Below are 15010 nucleotides of genomic sequence, written 5' to 3'. Positions count from 1 at the left end.
CTCTAATGGCTCTGTGATGCCAAGTCAAAGAACAGGACAGGGAGACATTTTGGTACTTTGTTTTATTTTGAAGGGGAAAAATAACTGGGATATATATAAAGCAGTTAGGAATGAGATGACGGGAAAAGACGAGTCAAATGCAAAAAAAACAAACATCTTAAAAAGCACATTAAATTGCGTGATATTGCTTTATAAATCCTTACTCCATTTCTTAAAACAAAAGTTACTCAATAAATACGTTTTTAAGCATGCCAATGTATTTTCAGGATGTACACTTGATTACATTATAATACATTTTTCAGTTTAATATTGCACTTATCTAGTGACAGATTCATCTTCAAATCAGACCAGGCCAGCCACATGCATAAGGTCATAGGTCAAACTGTAGAGTTAGCTGAAGACAGAAATAAGATTAGATGGCTAAAAATGGAAACTAATAATACATTTGGATTATACAAAGATATGTATAAAAGAAAACATACATAAATACAATGATGAATGAGTGATTTCCCAACAGATATACATACTGTAAAAACCTGTCTACCGAGAACATGAGACAGGACTAGGAGGGCATCTCATTACTAAAATGACTGCCTCTAGACTCCTAAACTTCTCTCCATCTGCACTAAGAGCGTGGAAAGCTAATTCCACTATGTTGCTGTCACCTACCCACGCTTTATAGATCAGTGCAGATGGAGAGGAGACGAGGAACCCACTTCATACTGAGACGCAGCCAGAGATCTGGATGCTGCAGAAAGTCACATGATTGGATTTTGACCACTTGCCATAAAGACACAGCATGAGCTCCATATGCTCAGTCCACTAACTCACTGAGGTTAGTTACCACACCACTGGTGGATTCAGTGAGGTAAACACACAGATAGAAATATGATGAATGGAGCTGACAGGATCCCTATTCTATATGACAGACAATAATATCAGCACCATACATTTCTATGTGACTGTTTTTCAAGACCACTGAAGATGGTGCTGGAAAAATACAGTACTATGACCTGGCCAAACAATTTGGACAGCAGTTGTGCACTCTCAGTCCTTCAGTTCCTAACAGTACAGCATTCTTTCTTCATTGTGTCCTTCATACAGTGCAAGAATCGTTTCAGTTTTGACACAACTCTTAGATATAAAAACTGATAAAATAGTGAAAGGTAGATTAAAAACATGAAGCGACTCCTGGTAAAACCGGTACTAGTGGACTCGCTTGGAAAATAATAGCAGTAAAAACAAGGCAGTAAAAAAAAAACACTCCTTTGGAAATAAAAATGACCGTAAAAGGTAAAAGCAAACTTTAAAAAATGTCAACAGAAACAACACACTTCATGAATATTAATATGGTATATGGAATGAATGACACCTGGGTAGAGCTGCATACTTCGGCTGGCTGTCAGGGCTCCGATCTTACAGAGAACATCATCGTGACTTCTCAACCCCAATACCAGGGGTGGCCAAGCTCACCCATGTGGGTGCAAGCTTTTGTTCCAGCCAAGCAATAACACACCTTATTCTGCAGGGGGTTGAAGAAACGTTGAAGAAAACGCTCAATCCTGTCACATGTAAAAGCAAACGCACCACAGCAACCTACAGTTCAACTCTCCAACCTCATAGTTCAGTCTACATACGTGATCCCAGAACCCTAGCTTTCTAGTCGGTGCACTGACAAGGGGCCCTTATTCCCCCACTTGGTACAGGACAATGAAGGAATCGAATGAAGGAATTTCATTTCCATAGTGACTTCCATCACAAGGATCTCAATGTGCTTGACTTGGGATAGAGCAGGAGGAGCACAACATAGAAAACCAGGAGGAAAGGCTAGTGGTCCATTTCAAAGATGAGAAGAAACAGTAAGAAAGTTACTTCTGACCTATTTTCTGAAGAAAAAAAACATCAGGAAACATCTCTACACCGCTTTCTGGGTCTGTCCGTGTGGAGCCAGAAATAGTAGATAGTAGCAGGCTGAGATCAAAGGTCAGAGTCCCAGTCGGTGCAGGGCAGGCCCTCGTCCTCAGACTCGGACTCAGGCGAAGCCTCCTTGATGCGTCTCAGGGCTTCGTGGATGGAGCGGGTCAGAGCGTCGGCAGAGTGGGGGAACGAGCCCTTGGGGTGCCGCTGCTGGTCCGGCCGCGTCCGCACCTTCCTCAGCCTAACGCCCTGCCTGATCTGGGCCAGGATGTTGTTGCTCTCGTCATCGTCTGGATCGGGGGCTAGGACCCGGAGCTCTGCCTTCCGCAGGTGGAAGCTGCCTCGCTTGAGGGAGTTCAGGACCTCGTCCATGGGGGAACTCGCTGTAGAGATGGGAGAATGGAACAATGTCAGAGGAAAAATCAAGTCAATTTCTCATTTAGAAATATTCCTTTAAAATACATTATTAGTAATAGTATGTTGTCATGACTCACCTCTCCTCCACTGTGAGGAGTCCAGCGAGGCGGTCTTCTTCAGTTTCTTCCTGGCTGTCTGCAGCTGACTGCTGTCAAAGAACCGTGGGGAGAAAGGAGCCAGAGGGAGAGGCTCTGAATCCAACCCAGCCTTGGACTGGCGAACTGGGCTAGTGGGGTGAGCCCGCTCCCCTCCTTCACTGGAGAGGTCCTCTAAGGAGGGAGGGGGTGGGGGAGGAGGAGGTGGTGGAGGTGCAGAGGACTGGAGCGCTGAGAGAGGAGTTAGAGAGGAGGGGGCAGAGAGAGGCCCAGTGGCACCACCTAGCAGGTGACCACAGGCATCAGAGGAAGGGGCAGAGAGCTCTGAGAGGTCAGCGGTGTCTGTCTGGACACTGGCAGCTAGGGTCTCAGGCCTCCCCGCAGGGGAGAGGGGGGAGGAGGAGATGGTTTTCTTCCGGGACTGGCCGTGAGACATAAGCAGTCTGCTGGACTTCAGAGTCACCTGACCAGGGAAACGCTGCAACAGACAGAACCAACAGTTACAACATGACCCGAGTCTAAACACAGCATGAGAATTTGAGTGTTCTTCAGAGGTAGCGGCGACCTCACCTGTTTGAAGCTGCGTAGTCTGTCCAGAGTTCTTGATCTATCCAGACTCATTTTGGTGTTACTCCTCTCCTCCTCCTCTTCCTCCTGCTCCTCCCCTCGCTACGGAGAAACACAGATAGGATGAAGAACAATACTCACCATCATCCCTGTTATACTGAATCAACACAAACGGGACTCCTTGAAAACACGCCACTTCCATACAGTTATGACCAGAAGTGACTTTTCGCAGAAGGTTGGGAAAGCATTTTCGCTAACCCTAACCCTTTTCCTAACCTTAACCTAATTCTCCTAACCTGCCACATTAATTATCCTAACCTGCTACGTAAGTTCTCCTAACCTGCCACATAAGTCACATACAGTAGAAGTCGGAAGTTTACATACTTTAAATGTTTTTGGCTCAGGTGTAAGTATTTCACAATTTCTGACATTTAATCCTAGTAAAAATTCCCTGTCTTAGGTCAGTTAGGATCACCACTTTATTTTAAGAATGTGAAATGTCAGAATAATAGTAGAGAATGATTTATTTCAGCTTTTATTTCTTTCATCACATTCCCAGTGGGTCAGAAGTTTACATACAGTCATGGCCAAAAGTTTTGAGAATGACACAAATATTATATTCCGCAACGTTTGCTGTTTCAGCATCTTTAGATATTTTTGTCAGATGGTACTATGGAACATTGAAGTATAATTACAAGCATTTCATAAGTGTCAAAGGCTTTTATTGACAATTACATGAAGTTGATGCAAAGAGTCAATATTTGCAGTGTTGACCCTTCTTTTTCAAGACCTCTGCAATCCGCCCTGAAATGCTGTCAATTAACTTCTGGGCCACATCCTGACTGATGGCAGCCCATTCTTGCATAATCAATGCTTGGAGTTTGTCAGAATTTGTGGGTTTCTGTTTGTCCACCCGTCTCTTGAGGAATGACCACAAGTTCTCAATGGGATAAAGGTCGGGGGAGTTCCTAGCCATGGACCCAAAATATTGATGTTTTGTTCCTCGAGCCACTTAGTTATCACTTTTAACTTATGGCAAGGTGCTCCATCATGCTGGAAAATGCATTGTTTGTCACCAAACTGTTCCTGGATGGTTGGGAGAAGTTGCTCTCTGAGGATGTGTTGGTACCATTCTTTATTCATAGCTGTGTTCTTAGGCAAAATTGTGAGTGAGCCCTTGGCTGAGAAGCAACCCCACACATGAATGGTCTCAGGATGCTTTACTGTTGTATGCTTTACTACAGGACTGATGGTAGCGCTCACCTTGTCTTCTCCGGACAAGCTTTTTTCCAGATGCCCCAAACAATCGGAAAGGGGATTCATCAGGGAAAATGACTTTACCCCAGTCCTCAGCAGTTCAATCCATGTACCTTTCACAGAATATCAGTCTGTCCCTGATGTTTTTCCTGGAGAGAAGTGGCTTCTTGGCTGCCCTTCTTGACACCAGGCCATCCTCCAAAAGTCTTCGCCTCACTGTGCGTGCAGATGCACTCACACCTGCCTGCTGCCATTCCTGAGCAAGCTCTGTATTGGTGGTGCCCCGATCCCGCAGCCGAATCAACTTTAGGAGACGGTCCTGGCGCTTGCTGGACTTTCTTGGGCGCCCTGAAGCCTTCTTCACAACAATTTAACCACTCTCCATGAAGTTCTTGATGATCCGATAAATGGTTGATTTAGGTGCAATCTTACTGGCAGCAATATCCTTGCCTGTGAAGCCCTTTTTGTGCAAATCATTGATGACGGCATGTGTTTCCTTGCAGGTAACCATGATTGACAGCGGAAGAACAATGATTACAAGCACCACCCTCCTTTTGAAGCTTCCAGTCTGTTATTCAAACTCAATCAGCGTGAGTGGTCTCCAGCCTTGTCCTCGTCAACACTCACACCTGTGTTAACGAGATAATCAGCTGGTCCATTTGTGGCAGGGCTGAAATGCAGTGGAAATGTTTTTGGGGATTCAGTTCATTTGCATGGCAAAGAAGGACTTTGCAAATAATTGCAATTCATCTGATCAATCTTCGTAACATTCTGGAGTATATGCAAATTGCCATCATACAAACTGAGGCAGCAGACTTGGTGAAAATTAATATTTGTGTCATTCTCAAAACTTTTGGCCACGACTGTACACTCAATTAGTATTTGGTAGCATTGCCTTTGAATTGTTTAACTTGGGTCAAACATTTTGGGTAGCCTTCCACAAGCTTCCCACAATAAGTTAGGAGGAATTGTCCAAAATTCACCAAACAGAGCTGGTGTAACTGAGTCAGGTTTGCAGGCCTCCTTGCTCGCACACTCAGTGTGAGTCAGTTTCAGTTCTGCCCACACATTTTCTATAGGATTGAAGTCAGGGCTTTGTGATGGCCACTTCAATACCTTGACTTTGTTGTCCTTAAGCCATTTTGCCATAACTTTGGAAGTATGCTTGGGTCATTGTCCATTTGGAAGACCCATTTGCGACCAAGCTTTAGACTGATGTCTTGAGATGTTGCTTCAATATATCCACATAATTTTCCTCCCTCATGAAGTCCCTCCTGCAACAAAGAACCCCCACAACATGATGTTGCCACCACCGTGCTTCGCGGTTGGGATGGTGTTCTTCGGTTTGCAAGGCTCACCCTTTTTCCACAAACATGACGATGGTCATTATGGCCAAACAGTTCTATTTTTGTTTCATCAGACCAGAGGACATTTCTCCAAAAAGTATGATCTTTGTCCCCATGTGCAGTTGCAAAACGTAGTCTGGCTTTTTATGGCGGTTTTGGAGCAGTGGCTTCTTCCTTGCTGAGCAGCCTTTCAGGTTATGTCAATATAGGACTTGTTTAACTGTGGATATAGATACTTTTGTACCCGTTTCCTCCAGCATCTTCCCAAGTTCCTTTTCTGTTGTTCTGGGATTGATTTTCACTTTTCGCACCACAGTACGTTCATCTCTAGGAGACAGAACGCGTCTCCTTCCTGAGCGGTATGACAGCTGTGTGGTCCCATGGTGTTTATACTTGTGTACTATTGTTTGTACAGATGAACGTGGTACCTTCAGGCGTTTGGAAATTGCTCCCAAGGATGAACCAGACTTGTGGAGGTCTACAATTTGTTTCCTGAGGTCTTGGCTGATTTCTTTTGATTTTCCCATGATGTCAAGCAAAGAGGCACTGAGTTTGAAGGTAGGCCTTGAAATACATCCACAGGTACATCTCCAATTGGCTCAAATTATGTCAATTAAAAGCTTCTAAAGCCATGACGTAATTTCTCTGGAATTTTCCAAGCTGTTTAAAGGCACAGTCGAGTTAGTGTATGTAAACTTCTGACCCACTGGAATTGTGATACAGTGACTGATAAGTGAAATGGGCGGCAGGGTAGCCTAGTGGTTGGAGCGTTGGACTAGTAACCGGAAGGTTGCAAGTTCAAACCCCCGAATTAAACTGCCTGCTACTCAGGCCGAGAAGCTAGGATATGCATATAATTAGTAGATTTCGATAGAAACGCTCTAAAGTTTCCAAAACTGTTAACATAGTGTCTGTGAGTATAATAGAACTGATACGGCAGGCGAAAACCAGAGGAAAATCCAACCAGGAAGTACTATTATTTTGAAAGGCTGTTTTTCCATTGAAAGCCTATCCACCATACAAAGACTTAGCACCCAGTTCGATCTCTATGACTTCTTCTACATGTGGCCAGTCTTTAGGCATTGTTTCAGGCTTTTACTCTGAAAAATGAGGGAGATACAGCACTTTCAATGAGTGGACAGTGGAAATTTCCATCCATGAGCGTGATCGGGAGTGCGTGATCGGGAGTGCGCATTTCTTGTTTACCTTTTTTATTGACGAAGCTTTTGTCCGATTGAAATATTATTGATTATTTATGACAAAAACAACATGAGGCTTGATTTTAAACATTGTTTGACATGTTTCTACAAACTTTTATTGTACTTTTTAAAAACTTTTCGTCTGGATATTGTGAGCGCACATTGTGCCTTTGGATTACTGATCTGAGGTTTTTGGACATAAAGATGGACATTATCAAACAAAACTAACATTTATTGTCTAACATGGAGACCTGGGAGTGCCACCAGATGAAGATCATCACAGGTAAGTGATTCATTTTAATGACTTTTGTGACACCTCTCCTTGGCTGGAAAATGGCTGTATGGTTTTCTGTGGCTAGGCGCTGACCTAACATAATCGCATGGTGTGCCTTTGCCGTAAAGCCTTTTTGAAATCTGACACAGCGGTTGCATTAAGGAGAAGTTTATCTTTAATCGTATGTTAAACCCTTGTATCTTTCATCAATGTTTATGATGAGTATTTCTGTAATTTGATGTGAATCTACACTTTCAATAGATGTTTGTTTGAGACAATGACAATTACTGTACATAATGCGCCAATTTCAACTGAGGTTTTTGGACATAAAGATTAACTTTATCGAACAAAACACACATTTATTTTGTAACACGAAGTCCTGTGAGTGCCATCTGATGAAGATCATCAAAGGTTAGTGATTAATTTAATCGCTATTTCTGACTTTTGTGAGCCCTCTCCTTGGCTGGACAATGTCTGTATGGTTTTCTGTGACTAGGCGCTGACCTAACATAATCAGATGGTGTGCTTTCACCGTAAAGCCTTTTTGAAATTGGACACTGTGGTTGGATTTACAATAAGTTTATCTTTAAAGTGGTGTACAATACTTGTATGTTTGAGGAATAATTATGGGATTTCTGTTGTTTTGAATTTGGCGCCCTGCAATTTCACTTGCTGTTGTCGAGATGGGGCGCTACCGTCCCACTGGTGCCAGAGAGGTTAACAAGAAATTTGTGGAGTGGTTAAAAAACAAGTTTTAATGACTCCAACCTAAGCGTACGTAAACTTCCGACTTCAACTGTAGCTGTATCGAAGTGGCGAGTTTATAGGGAATCTCAAACACAAAAACTAATGAAAGACAACGTACCTGTTGCAGCGCTTGATGTGATGTCTGGTCGTCCTGACTACCCTGGCGTTGCTGTATCTTCTGGTTGTGGTTGATGATACAGATCTCCTGGTTTTAGGTAAACAAGACATATTAGAGCCAACACATTACAGGAGGATGTAAGACGTAAACAAAGTATTGGTTTTCGGGGCAGGCTTTCATGGCTTTGATTGGTTAGCAAGTCCAGAGGTAAGCGTGTGATTGGTTGCTAATTACCTTTTTGTTCTTAAGGTAGACCTTCTTGGTGGTGATGCGTCCCCTGCGTGCCTCTAGCTGTCTGGTCCTCTGCTGCAGCTGGCTAAGCTCGTCTCGAAGAGACGGAGGGGGAGCTGAGGGTTCCTCCACCCCCTGCATGGCATCAGGACTCTCATACGCATCATAATACACCACCTCGTCCTGGCGCTCTGAGGGAGAGAGGACACAGAAAGGATCACTGTTTAGTACAGTAGGCCACAGTCTTTCTACAGAGGCTCTGGAGCTGAGCGGTTATAACAGGCAGAAGTGTTGATTAACAGCAACAGGTATATGTGTATAGTAGTGTTGTCACGATATCTGTATCGCGATACTAGGAAGTAAGGAAGCAAAGGAAACAAAACATGAAGTGGACTAAATTTCATGAAGAAAACAGTCTTAATGATGAAAAAAAAAATTGCCTTGTGTTGTCGCCCAGAGTCACATTTGTTTATTTGACGAGCTCAATATTTTACAAAAGTAGGTTTTAAAGGACCATAGAGTTAAGTGCTGAAGTGCTGACTTGCTGCACCCTCGACAACTACTGTGATTATTTTCTAGGGAGATTTTCCTAGCCACTGTGCTTCTACACCTGCATTGCTTGCTGTTTGGGGTTTTAGGCTGGGTTTCTGTACAGCACTTTGAGATATCAGCTGATGTACGAAGGGCTATATAAATACATTTGATTTGAAGTCTGCTTTGTGTTTTCGTTTTCGACAAGGAAAATCTGGTACCGTAGTATCGCTAGTGTATAATATTATTGTCCACCAGTGATCTGTCTGCGTAGACCGGTGTGCTGGCCGTTAAGCAGCAGTTCCTAGTCGGAATGTTCGTTAGCAGCAACAGGTATAAAGTGTGTAGTATTACCAGTGATCTGTCTGCGTAGACTGGTGAGCTGGGCATTGAGCAGCAGTTCCTCACAGCGCAGCACCTCAGCCTGGATGTCATAGAGCTGCAGCTGGAGCTCATAGTACAGCGCCTCCATCTGGTCCAACCGCAACATGGCATCCTCTCCCTCCTGCAGGTTTTGCATCTGAGACACCCAGAGAGAGAGAAAGAGATGGTCAGAAAGACAGAGTACTGTGTACCTAGGGTAGCTGGTGTGCGTTGAGATATCTGGTGTTAAATGGCTGCCGTGGCATTGGTGGTGGATGAGGAGTGACTCCCCAATACAATGTGCTTTGAGAGTCTGGAAAAGTGCTATAGCATTAGTAGTACCTCCAGTTTCAGGCTGTTTCCTCTGCTCCAGTCAGATCTCCTTTATTACTTTTATAACAGTAGTAGTATAGTAGTAGTACTGTAGTAGTGGTAGTAGCAGTAGTAGTAGTAGTACCTCCTGTTTCAGGCCATGTTTCCTCTGCTCCAGGCAGATCTCCTTTATTGTTTTTATAACAATAGTAGTAGTGGTAGTAGCAGTAGTAGTAGTAGTACCTCCGGTTTCAGGCCATGTTTCCTCTGCTCCAGGCAGATCTCCTTTATTGTTTTTATAACAGTAGTAGTATAGTAGTAGTACTGTAGTAGTGGTAGTACCTCCTGTTTCAGGCCATGTTTCCTCTGCTCCAGGCAGATCTCCTTGGCCCTCATCAGCTGCAGTGTTTCCTTGGACACGGCGTACTGCAGACGCTCCATGCGGTCCACGGCTGCAGCCCACGCCGCCTTGCCAAACTTCCTCTGGTCCACACGCATCCGCTCGTAAACCGCTGGAACACACACAGATTTTTTTTTTTAAATACAAAGGCCCAAAGGTAGACAAAATATGTTTGAGGTTTTAACCCGAGTGTGAGCCAGTTGATAGTTAAGGTGGGTTAAGGTGATTGGGGGAAGAGTTTAGACAAAGCAATTTAAAGCATGGAGATTCGGGTCTGACTCGGAGGGAGTGTCAGTATAATAGTCTGTCTATGGGCTGCTCTGCGGAAGATGCATAGCTCTGGAGTTTGCCTCTACAGAGTGTTGTGTGTGTGTGTGTGTGTGTGTGTGTGTGTGTGTGTGTGTGTGTGTGTGTGTGTGTGTGTGTGTGTGACTTACCTTTCTGAGCCCTGGCGGTGGTCTCGAAGAACTTGACGGTGAGGTCCTGTATGGAGAGGACGGCAGCGTGAGCCTTCCTCGTCCACTCCTCATCCTCCCTCCTCAGCCCCTCCACGCGACGAGGCCCCAGACGCTCCGTCTCCAGGGAGATCTGACCCAGAGGGGACACAGGTCAACAGAGGTCACGCAAAGGTCAAATCAACTTCATTCTTTTTGTTTGTCTAAGATTTTATTTGACAAACAATGAATTAAAAAACATACACATACAAACAAATACATCATACAAACATCACCCCTGCCGAGACCCACTAGCCCCCATATCCAGCCTTATATCCCTTTTTGCCACAAACTGCACAATTTACCTTCTCTCCATCGCCGCGCTCTTTCAATTCTTAAATAATAAAGCATTTGACCTTTCCATTGCGTGAACGGCAGAGGATTGGCAATTTGTTTTGAGTACAAGTGTTTTTTTTAAAGGTAAATCGATGAGAAGAGTACTGTCCAACCCATCGGGTAGCTCGCTGCACCCTCATATGTCATGTCTTGGAATATACAGACAGATGAATTAAAAGCACATTTACATTTACATTGCAATACCTCTGACACCCATCTTTCCAACTCCGACCCATGACTTTGGAATTTTGTAACATTCCCAGAAGGCATTAATTATTTACTCATTATAGTTTTACACTTCAGACATGACTGCAATGGTGCTGTAGAATTTGGGAATTTTGTCTCTTGTATAATACATTCGATACATTCATTTATACTGGATTAGGCGTACATTTTCATGAACTGTAATTGTGTTAGTTATGTTCCAGCAGTCCCTCCATCTTGTGCCAACATCAGTTATTTTTAAGTCTTGGTTCCAGTAGTTTATATTTTTTTCTAAAGAGATTGTCAGTTGGATATTCTCTCTGCAAGGTTTTGCATAATCTTCCCTGTCATATGAACATCATTTTCGGACTCAAATACGATTCCCTCAAGGTTGCTCTGGTGTCCAAAACATTTTAAATCAACATTTGGTGATATAAAACTTCCCAGTTGGATGTATTTCAAAATATCTACTCAAATTGCTTTTTAAAGCTGTAATGGGAATAAATGTATTTCCTGTCACCAAGTCATTTATGGTTTCTATGCCTTTAGTTTTCCATGTGGGCCAACTTATCGATGAATTCTGAAAAGCTACCCAACGATAGTTCCATAAGGTTGTGTTTTAAGGAAGTGATATTGGTTCTTGTAGAATACGTTTCATTTCCTTCCATATTGTTATACTATGAAGTTGTTAATGTTCTTAGCTTTATCTTTTGAAAATAGACACGTAAAAAGATTCTGCAGATGAGCATTTTCAATATGTACCCCCAGAATTAGGAAGAAGTAAAACGTTGCTTTTCATTCTATGAATTCGATTTGCCCATATAAAGTCTGTTATAACTGAGTATACTTTTTAAAGAATGTCTTCGGTGGGGTAATTGGTATTACTGAAAATAAATACAAAAACTTTAGCGGCCATGCCATTCTAAAAGAGGTATATTCTACCTGAAAGATTTACAGAAAGATTATTCCATTTAATTAGATCTGCTTTCATAGTGTTGAGTCATTTTTTGTAGTCTACTTAAAGGAATGCTGCAGATCTGGGAGTTATTCTTTTTCCCGGTTGCCATTATTTTGAATTTTTCCATGTTAATTTTATAACCTTCCAGGTGAATCAACAGCCTGATCAACTCTATGCGAAGGAGATGTGTCGCGCTGCATGAGGCAAATGGTGGTCACACCAGATACTGACTGGTTTTCTGATCCAAGGCCCTAGCTTTTTTTCTTTTTTTTTGTGGTATTTGTGACCAACAGATGCATAGCTGTATTCCCAGTCATGTGAAATCCATAGATTAGGGCCTAATGAATTTATTTAAATTGATTGATGTCCTTTTATGAACTGTAACTCAACAAAATCTTTAAAAATGTTGCCTGTTTGTTCAGTGTATTATATCATTCAAGTATATTTTTGCTTTAGGACATCTATACAATATTTGTATTGAATGTTGTAACGTCTGCTTCCAACTCACACTCTCAAACACGTAGATCCTCTAAACGCAGCCCACTTTCCAGCTCACACTCTCAAACTCATAGATCCCCTGAACGCAGCTCACTCTCCAGATCCCAATCACCTGAATTCTAATCACCTGTTCACACACCTGTATGTCATTATCACACACTATTTAGTTCAGTTCTTTATACCCCATCACTGTGAGGTATTGTTTGTTTTGTGACACTTCTTTCGTAGCTCTGTTTTTCCCGTGATTTACTCCTCCCGTGTATGATAGTTTTTGCCTGCCTCACTAACGACGCCTTTTGCCTATTCCCTGCATGTACTTTAGGATTTCCTGTTATCTACCTATTGCCTGATCTCCCGGATGGCGTTACTAGCCTTTTCCCTGCCTGTACGGTTGCCCTTTTGGACCCCCTGTGTGTGACCCCCTGCCTGCCCCTGGACCCAGCTACCTGCCTCCTCCTGTGGTCCTGTACAATAAACAGCTGCTGCTCCCTGCGCTTGAAACCAGCTCTCTGTCTCCCGTCGTGTTCAATACAAATGTATTATTTCGGCTAGAAATTTGAATAGAAATGGCAATTCCAGACAATCAAAAGTGTTTTCGGGCATTATTAATAAATTGGTTTATTGTTTTGCATATTGTATTCAACTGAAACATGTTTGTGTATTTGTATCAAGTCTTTCAAGTCTTTTTATAAGATTTATAATTTTATTGTTACAATTTATTAAACTTATGGGTCTAACTTCTTTGGGACTGGGGGGCAGTATTGAGTAGCTTAGATAAAAAGATGCCCAGAGTAAACTAGGTGCTACTCAGGCCCAAAAGCTAGAATGTGCATAATATAGATTTGGATAGAAAACACTGAAGTTTCTAAAACTGTTTGAATGATGTCTGTGAGTATAACGGCAGGCAAAAACCTGAGAAAAAATCCAACCAGGAAGTGGGTAATCTGAGGTTTGTAATTTTTCAAGTCATTGCCTATTGAATATACAGTGTCTATGGGGTCATTTTGCACTTCCTAAGTCTTCCACTAGATGTCAACAGTCTTTGGAACCTTGTTTGAGGATTCTACTGTGAAGGGGGAGAGAAAGAGAGCTGTTTCAGCCAAGTGTCATGCCATGAGCTGATCACTCGCGCTCCCGTGAGAGGTAGCTGCGTTCCATTGCATTTCTAAAGACAAAGGAATTCTCCGGTTGGAACATTATTGAAGATTTATGTTAAAAACATCCTAAAGATTGATTCTATACATCGTTTGACATGTTTCTACAAACTGTGTTTCTACAAACTGTGTTTTTTGACATTTCGTCTGAACAAGTGATCGCGCATTATGCATTTGCATTACTGGGCTAAACGTGCGAACAAAAAGGAGGTATTTGGACATAAATTATGGACTTTATCGAACAAAACAAAAATGTATTCTATAACATGAAGTCCTGTGAGTGCCATCTGATGAAGATCATCAAAGGTTAGTGATTAATGTAATCGCCTTTTTTTTTTTTTTTTGTGAGCCCTCTCCTTGGCTGGAAAATGGCTGTATGGTTTTCTGTCACTAGGTGCTGACCTAACATAATTGTTTGGTGTGTTTTCGGCATAAAGCCTATTTGAAATCAGACACTGTGGCTGGATTTACAAGAAGTTTATCTTTAAAATGGTGTAAAAATACTTGTATGTTTGAGAAATTTTAATTATGGGATTTCTGTTGTTTTGAATTTGGCGTCCTGCAATTTCACTGGCTGTTGGCGAGGTGGGACGCTACCATCCCACATATCCCAGAGAAGTTAATCAGCAGGGGACTCTCCAGATTTGAATATAACTGTTTGATGCAGTGAACTAGGAAGTACTGAATTAAGCGACGTGTGTGGTCATTTGTGTAAATGGTCACTTTGTCCAAATGGTTGAATAGAATTCTACGGGAAAACCATCCATTCCTGGTGCTTTTCTCCGTGCGAAAATTTTAACAGCAATTCAGATTTATTGTTGGGTGATATCTATTTTTAATAAAAAAAATGTTGTATGCTGATAGTTGTTGCAGAGTTAGAGTCTTAGATGGCTATATATACAGTGCCTTGCGAAATTATTCGGCCCCCTTGAACTTTGCAACCTTTTGCCACATTTCAGGCTTCAAACATAAAGATATAAAACTGTATTTTTTGTGAAGAATCAACAAGTGGGACACAATCATGAAGTGGAACGACATTTATTGGATATTTTCAAACTTTTTTAACAAATCAAAAACTGAAAAATTGGGCGTGCAAAATTATTCAGCCCCCTTAAGTTAATACTTTGTAGCGCCACCTTTTGCTGCGATTACAGCTGTAAGTCGCTTGGGGTATGTCTCTATCAGTTTTGCACATTGAGAGACTGACATTTTTTCCCATTCCTCCTTGCAAAACAGCTCGAGCTCAGTGAGGTTGGATGGAGAGCATTTGTGAACAGCAGTTTTCAGTTCTTTCCACAGATTCTCGATTGGATTCAGGTCTGGACTTTGACTTGGCCATTCTAACACCTGGATATGTTTATTTTTGAACCATTCCATTGTAGATTTTGCTTTATGTTTTCAGGTCTTTTGCAGACTCCATCAGGTTTTCTTCCAGAATGGTCCTGTATTTGGCTCCATCCATCTTCCCATCAATTTTAACCATCTTCCCTGTCCCTGCTGAAGAAAAGCAGGCCCAAACCACGATGCTGCCACCACCATGTTTGACAGTGGGGATGGTGTGTTCAGGGTGATGAGCTGTGTTGCTTTTACGC

At 42.4% G+C, this 15010-nt stretch overlaps 1 protein-coding gene across 1 annotated transcript in view; it reads right to left on the bottom strand.

Moving 5' to 3' along the window:
• Positions 1–47: 47 nt before the first annotated feature.
• The window catches only part of LOC110509662 (junction-mediating and -regulatory protein), a 59197-nt gene continuing 44234 nt past the window's right edge, over positions 48–15010 (bottom strand). The window contains exons 3-10 of the mRNA XM_021590679.3: positions 10212–10362; positions 9717–9886; positions 9054–9219; positions 8172–8359; positions 7938–8024; positions 3000–3098; positions 2412–2907; positions 48–2300 (exon numbers count right to left, since the gene is read on the bottom strand). Coding sequence (XP_021446354.3) covers positions 1978–2300; positions 2412–2907; positions 3000–3098; positions 7938–8024; positions 8172–8359; positions 9054–9219; positions 9717–9886; positions 10212–10362 — 1680 coding nt within the window. The 3' untranslated portion in view covers positions 48–1977. The remainder of the gene's footprint in view (positions 2301–2411; positions 2908–2999; positions 3099–7937; positions 8025–8171; positions 8360–9053; positions 9220–9716; positions 9887–10211; positions 10363–15010) is intronic.

Source organism: Oncorhynchus mykiss, chromosome 29, assembly GCF_057628025.1.
Source record: "Oncorhynchus mykiss isolate SJ-2025 chromosome 29, ASM5762802v1, whole genome shotgun sequence".
Taxonomy (NCBI): Eukaryota; Metazoa; Chordata; class Actinopteri; order Salmoniformes; family Salmonidae; genus Oncorhynchus; species Oncorhynchus mykiss.
This window is presented reverse-complemented; position numbering and strand designations above follow the sequence as displayed.